The 7658-nt window shown below is 51.9% G+C and overlaps 1 protein-coding gene across 1 annotated transcript in view; it reads right to left on the bottom strand.

Annotated features, from left to right (window-relative positions):
* Positions 1–923: 923 nt before the first annotated feature.
* Positions 924–7658, bottom strand: part of REEP1 (receptor accessory protein 1) — a 70796-nt gene continuing 64061 nt past the window's right edge. The window contains exon 8 of the mRNA XM_027768253.1: positions 924–2976. Within this exon, the coding sequence (XP_027624054.1) occupies positions 2966–2976 (11 nt within the window). The 3' untranslated portion in view covers positions 924–2965. The remainder of the gene's footprint in view (positions 2977–7658) is intronic.

Raw genomic sequence — 7658 nt, 5'->3', positions numbered from 1 at the left:
TCGCTGTTAGAGGACGAAGCACATCCTTGGCCGTTCCAAATACTGGGCAGGGTGGAGAGCTAGGAGGGACCAATGATGACGAGCACTCGTCACAAACACGTGGACGGTTTACCACAGGGAACACACATTTCAAAGGCCAGCGAGGCGGGCAGGCTGTTCACACAAGCCAGGAAGGATTATGACTAAACTCTCCAGTTCACAAGCACGAGACCACGTCTCACCTCCCCGGAAACAGAACAGGTGCTCAGTGGCACTCTCACTAAAAGTTCCGACGTGAACACTACAGACTTTGGAGCTGGCGTTTTGTAAACAGCCTGCGTCTGTGAGTCGGCCAGTTAAAAACATTCAGTTACATCCTCCAGACAGGACAGCACAGCACGACGTGCACACGTGGAGGCATTCACATTTCCTATCCATACACAGGTACACAGCTCGGAGAAGTAAGCACACTTGGCCGGAAAGATAACAGCTGCGCGCAGTGTACAGTGAGTGTCAGAGAGAAACCGACTCCCTGGTCGCCACTGCGAGGAAAAGTTACATTAAGACAGTTTTGATACCTTTCTACTTCGAAATCTTGAATGAGAAGTAATACAGCGTGTCTGAGAGTAGAGTGCTTCGAACTTGGTTTTGGCATAGTTTTGAGTGCAAACTTGACGGCCTGTACATTAAACGTTCCATTGTAAAATGGTGAAAGTATAGTTGGTTCACAAACGGATTTTAAACTCTGCTGCTAAAGGCATTTATTATTTTGGCAACCAAAAAACAGTATCTAAAAAGCTGTTTAACTTAAGCTTTTTTTTTTTTTTTTTTTTTTTTTTGGTTTTTTTTTTTGTAGGTGGCCCCCCCCCCACAAACGGATTTTAAACTCTGCTGCTAAAGGCATTTATTATTTTGGCAACCAAAAAACCGTATCTAAAAAGCTGTTTAACTTACTTTTTTTTTTTTTTTTTTTTTTTCGCGTTTGTTTCTGGTAATTTGGGGTGCCCCCAACTAACAGGTAAATACGTTTTAAAGAGTATATATTTCCTCTGTCTGGAACTATTCAATGAGTGTGAAGAGAACAGATTTTCTGTCTTCATGACAGGTGCAGGTATCGGAGGGCGTAGGGCACATAAGCGGACAGCCTCTGCCCTTTCAACTCCAAATTTGCTTTTAGGGTACTCTTTGTAAATCCCTTTGTAAAGTATACAGCCACCTTCAGGGGAACTGTGCGAAGCAGGGATTTCAGTATATGTGTCTGGCAGCAATCAACTTCAAATGAAATGCTTTCTGACGTGACTAAGATCCGGCTCGTGCGTCACCACCAGAGGCCATTGCTGTGCGTCCGTAGCTCAGTGATGGCGCGGTCTTTTCTTGGGCCTGTTTAGGTGGGTTGACAGCGAGTTCTATGTGGCATGTAATGCTAATTCACTAATCTTCAGGGCGTATCTACAGACAAACACAATCCAGATATTCAGAGTAACTGGGTCGTGACCACTGCATGCATCACACGGAAGGAAAACACCAACTCTAAGCACAAGTACACGAGGCCTACATTCGGCTTGGCTCCCAGGGGAAGGCAGCTACCTCAGACCAAGTGCATTTCCACCAGGTTCTCTCACATAAAGTTCTCAGTCTGAGTGAGGAGTCCCCTCAGATAGTGCTTTATTCCCTGCTAAGCGACCCGGGCTCGTACGTGACACCTGGTGACACCTGGAGCGCCGTGAGGGGAATTGCTCCTTCCTGCGCTCAGCCCTGGCGGGGAAGGACACAGGTGTGGGCCGCAGCGCCCTCAGATCTCAGCAGCAAGTCATATTCCAGCAAGCACTCAAGCCCTAAAGCCTTTCTAGAACCCACCGTTTAACACACGTGTGTAAGCTATATTTTATAGCATATTGGAAACAGTGGAGTTGTAGGTTTTTGTGGGGTTTTTTTGGTGTAGTGTTCTCTAAAACATGGTGCTCAGGTCGTGGGCTCCTCTGCCAGGGAGATTAGTCACAGCTCTGGACACGATGGAGAAGTGGTCATTTGCCAAGCATTCAAAATGACTCTCCTCAGCAGCTCTGTGAGTTCTCATCCTCAGCAAGTTTTGCCCAGGGTGAGCCCCCTTGCCTCAGGTGGTAGTAAATTCCCGGGAAGGATCCGGAAACTCCTAGTCCTGAATCCAAGGGGGAAATAAGCTTCCTGTGACTCCTATCCTAGGACGTTCTCCTGACCTCTCATCACACTCATCTCTTGCTAAAATACTGTATCTCTAAACTCCTAACTTCTCTGTCTACGAACTACACAGCTACGTGAGGGATATGGAGCATCTTCCTGCAGGAAGTGGGATGTTCTGTTGGAGGTCTATTCGGAAGCTTTGTGAGCGCATCTGAGACATTTTCTAGAATCACAATGTTTTTCTACATTTGTTTCTGCAGTTTTTTTTACATATCAGAACCTCCGACAGCCCTTGCAAGTCATATATTAAGCCAAAAGCCATAAATATGTACATCATAGTCCAAAGTATTAGTATCAAGAACAAAAAGTTTAAAAATCGCTTTGTTTGCATTTACAGGACTAAAAAGTAAGTATGCAACAGATAAATTACAAATGTACACCTTAGCATCATGGGGCGATTCCCTTAGATTTAAAAAACCACACTGCTGTCTGTCATGACGATCTGATGGTGGAAAATGACTAACCTCAGAAGACTTAAAGGTCACTCCCCCCCATGCTAACTTTCCTTTTAGCCTCTCCCCTGCAAAATAAAGAAAAGGAAAGGAAAAAAAGAAAAATTCTTAAAAGTGGAAGAGGGGAGAGGAAAAAGGCCCTGTCTGTGAGGCTGCACACTTAAAGCACACCCAGCTCGCGGAGTTGTTATTAGTGAATAGCTCTTTAAGGCAGAGAAGAGACATTCTGTGGATCCGGTGCTGTTGGCTCATCTCACGTGGTTTCAGTGGCCGAGGATGAGGTACTTTTCTTCCTGAAGCGAGATCGAAGGGTTCTAGGCGGTGCCTGGTGGAGTAAACAGAAAGCCACCCCTCAGCTGGGCTTGGTGCGGAGTATTTGAGGACAGCCCCTGGGCAGGTGTGCACTGAGACCTGCAGCTGCCTTGGCCCTGTGCACACGGTGTGAGGCTGCTGGCGGGGTTGGGGTCTCCCTCTGAGTCTCTACCACAGGAATCCCAGCGCCAGAGTCGCTCCCCACACCCCCTGAAGCTGAGCCCACGGAGAAGGCCAGCACCTCCCTCAGCTCCATCACACTCTCTAAGTCCCAAGGTCTCCCAAGCGAATGGTTGAGCAGAGAATGACATCTCATTTTTCTGGGAGCAAAATGATCCTAACAAGTGACTCAGCAGAGAGATGCCTCATCTCTTCCCTCGTTCTTGTTGCTTCCCCTGGGAGCCGGCCTCTGGTTTCTTGGTACGTGCTTCAGATTTCCATCACTAAGTTTCCTGTCTTCCTTCTGAATGTGAAACCCTTTTAACGCACAGCAAAGCCACACCACAGAGGCTTTATTATGAAGGGCCCCACCTCATCTCCTCCTACCCCAAATGACTCTCAGGAGACCCCCCTCCTTCCATGGGCTACACAGTTACAGGGGAAGTTGCCATTACATTGAAAGGAAAGAGAACAGTGTCTCCTAGTGGAGCCCTCAAGGGGGTTCACTTAATGGGCCCCACCTATCACAGCCGGTCTGTCAGCTCCGCACACCACACTGAGAGCTGCATTCTCTGCGCTGTCCTTTCACGCCTCTGTTCCTTCTGACTGGAAGCCCTCCCCTCCCTTCTCTGCCTTGCATATTCCTAGTCCTTCCAAAGACCCAGGTTGCAAGTCACCAAAATCCCCCCGCTGCCACCCAGCCACACTGCCTTCACAGCAGAGGACTGCACCCAGGATGGGGTCTCCCCACCAGACTTGCCCTCCTGAGGGCAGCCCAAGTTGGTGGACTGCACCCAGGATGGGGTCTCCCCACCAGTCTTGGCCTCCTGAGGGCAGCCCCAGTTGGTCCCCCCCCATTGCATGGGGACTGGCTCAGTGCAGGGCAGCCTGGAGAAGGGAGAGAGCGGAGGGAGCAGAGAACGGGGCTCAGACTCACTCCTCGCTGCACCTCTGCAAACCGGAGCAGCAGCACACCTCCCTTCTGAGGAACCTGCCCGTTGCTGAACAGAAACAGTAAGGCAGGGTGTGCGGCTTCATAGGCAAACCTGACCAGCACCGACCCTTCTGCGCGGAGGTCTTACTCTCCCCACATCTCGAGGCTGCCCAGGCCGGCTCCAGCAGAGTCCAAGCCCAGAACGTCTCCCAAGCCTCCTAACTGCAGAATTGAGCCACGGGTGCCTCACCTGGGGAAGGGATTTGATGGCTCCTGCCCACGGAGGTGGTCATCATGACTGTCCCCGTGAATGGGATGCCGAGCCACTGTGTGTGTGTAGGGGACATGTCAGTGCATCTCCTCGTCAGTCTCTCAAGGGTGTGTGGACAGGGGACTCTCAACCTGTCTCAGATGGAAGGTAACAGACACCTGAGGGGCAGAGAGGAGGTTGGGGTCCCCTGACCCTGCTGGCCCTGCACCTCAGTCCTCATGTTGCACCTCTTCATGGGGGTGTGGTCAGTCACCTCTGCAAACCGCAGCAGCAGCCACACTGACACCTGAGCTCATGATTGGTGACTCTACCCACGTCATGGGGCAAGACCCACAGGCTCAGCCCTCCTGTTGGCAGAACTCCCATCCCCGTCCACACTGGTGATAGAACATAAATGTATTGTTTTGGTAACTAAAGGGCTGCACCTCTTTAAGGATGTTCTGTGACTAGCTGCTTCATACCAGTCACTAAGCTGTGTCTTGGACAGACGGATGAATGAGCCTCGTTTATAAAAACTTGCCACATAACATAGTCTGAGTTTGTCTTCCCCAAAACGCTCGGTATTTGGTCACTTAATGGGCCCCACCTATCACAGCCGGTCTGTCAGCTCCGCACACCACACTGAGAGCTGCATTCTCTGCGCTGTCCTTTCACGCCTCTGTTCCTTCTGACTGGAAGCCCTCCCCTCCCTTCTCTGCCTTGCATATTCCTAGTCCTTCCAAAGACCCAGGTTGCAAGTCACCAAAATCCCCCCGCTGCCACCCAGCCACACTGCCTTCACAGCAGAGGACTGCACCCAGGATGGGGTCTCCCCACCAGACTTGCCCTCCTGAGGGCAGCCCAAGTTGGTCCCCCCATTGCATGGGGACTGGCTCAGTGCAGGGCAGCCTGGAGAAGGGAGAGAGCGGAGGGAGCAGAGAACGGGGCTCAGACTCACTCCTCGCTGCACCTCTGCAAACCGGAGCAGCAGCACACCTCCCTTCTGAGGAACCTGCCCGTTGCTGAACAGAAACAGTAAGGCAGGGTGTGCGGCTTCATAGGCAAACCTGACCAGCACCGACCCTTCTGCGCGGAGGTCTTACTCTCCCCACATCTCGAGGCTGCCCAGGCCGGCTCCAGCAGAGTCCAAGCCCAGAACGTCTCCCAAGCCTCCTAACTGCAGAATTGAGCCACGGGTGCCTCACCTGGGGAAGGGATTTGATGGCTCCTGCCCACGGAGGTGGTCATCATGACTGTCCCCGTGAATGGGATGCCGAGCCACTGTGTGTGTGTAGGGGACATGTCAGTGCATCTCCTCGTCAGTCTCTCAAGGGTGTGTGGACAGGGGACTCTCAACCTGTCTCAGATGGAAGGTAACAGACACCTGAGGGGCAGAGAGGAAGTTGGGGTCCCCTGACCCTGCTGGCCCTGCACCTCAGTCCTCATGTTGCACCTCTTCATGGGGGTGTGGTCAGTCACCTCTGCAAACCGCAGCAGCAGCCACACTGACACCTGAGCTCATGATTGGTGACTCTACCCACGTCATGGGGCAAGACCCACAGGCTCAGCCCTCCTGTTGGCAGAACTCCCATCCCCGTCCACACTGGTGATAGAACATAAATGTATTGTTTTGGTAACTAAAGGGCTGCACCTCTTTAAGGATGTTCTGTGACTAGCTGCTTCATACCAGTCACTAAGCTGTGTCTTGGACAGACGGATGAATGAGCCTCGTTTATAAAAACTTGCCACATAACATAGTCTGAGTTTGTCTTCCCCAAAACGCTCGGTATTTGGATTGCTTTCCACCTTACCCCCTCTCCTATGTCTAAATAAAATGGGCAGCAACAGCTGGGCAAGCAGCTGGTGGAGGGGGATCTCCCCCACTCGGTGCTCCAAGAGATGCTGCTCATGGGTCTCCCAGACTTCCAGGGCAAAGCACATGCTCCAACCCACAGCCAGACGCCATGTACCTCCAGGGGCAACTCCGTCCGCCGTGGTGCCTTATACTTGTACATGAAATCCAGCAGGTCTTCCTCCTCGTCGTCAGAAAATGCCAGAGGGTTTTGGACCTGGTGGGGCTCCCATGCTTTCAGACCACCCTCATTCACATCTCCCTCAATCACTTAATGTCCATTTACAATCTACACGGGAGACAAAGTACGGCGTGCAGGGGTCAGGGTGGGGAGGAGCAGGGAGTGGCTGCAAGGCTGAGGTTAGGCACACAGCACACAGCCGGGCCTGTTAGGACAGCCCAGGCCCCACCACTGAAGATGCTCCGATGTCTTGGCCCTCCCTGCAGGGGCCCGGGATTGTGAGTGCAGTTGTAAGACACAGGCAGACAACCACAGCCTCAGAAGCTACCACGGGGGCGGGCCCCCCCCTCCCTGGAAGACACCTCAACCGAGACAGTCAAACCCTGTAGCTAGGCCTGTGGTTCCACACCAGAGAACACTCTCTAGAAAGGAGACAGCAGCAGTGACTTCGAGGGAGAAAGCAATTTACACATTTTGCATCTAAGGAGACAGCACTTACGCCCGCATGTTCGGCTCCAAGCATTCTCTAGGACTGAGTGTAAAACACCAGGAAGCCTTCAGGGATAATCTTGAGCTGTGTAGATTTTCCATGTCAAAGGCCCAGACCCAGGGAAGCTGAGGAATCTAAGTGAGGGAAAACCCGAGAGGAGCCTCTTCCTCCAAAAATGACAGCAAGACAGAATCCTGCTTCAGTCTGCCTTGAGCAAATCCACAGGAAAAAGCTTCAAAACCAATTCATCTCATTGCACAGTAGTTTTTAAATGCTCAGTGTGTATCCGTATTCCATGTCCTCCGGCCAGGTGGTTCAATCTTAGCCAAACTACAAATACGTTCTGCCCGCACCCAGCCTAGCTGACACCCACAGCCACATCCTTCTATGCCTCCTGGGTGGTTTTCACCTAGAATCACGAATGCAGATCTAGGGACTCCATCCCCTGGTCCGACCACCCTGAGGTCTGCAGACAGAAGCAGAACTCTGACTGGGACACCCCATTACCGCTCCTAAAAACACGTCCAGCCAGCTGCCTCGCTGGACCTAAACCCCACAACTGAACCCTCATTTGGAGCAGCTTTGCATATTCCTGCCGCTGTTCTCCTGAGAGCCAGCAGGAGGCAGCACGAGAACACTGCTGCCTTAACCAAGGTTTTCCTCGCAGGAATGGAGCAGGGCGCCAGCTGCCGACTCTGCCCTCAAACTAAGGATCTGAGATGGTTAACTGTCCTCTGATTTCTGTACCGCTCTCTGCTCCCTTGAGCTCATTTGCTCAGGGTTTATGTTGCCCTCTAGTAGTTTGCTCTGCCCCAATCAGCTGCACTCT

Source organism: Tupaia chinensis, unplaced genomic scaffold (assembly GCF_000334495.1).
Source record: "Tupaia chinensis unplaced genomic scaffold, TupChi_1.0 Scaffold145741_1, whole genome shotgun sequence".
Taxonomy (NCBI): domain Eukaryota; kingdom Metazoa; phylum Chordata; class Mammalia; order Scandentia; family Tupaiidae; genus Tupaia; species Tupaia belangeri.
This window is presented reverse-complemented; position numbering and strand designations above follow the sequence as displayed.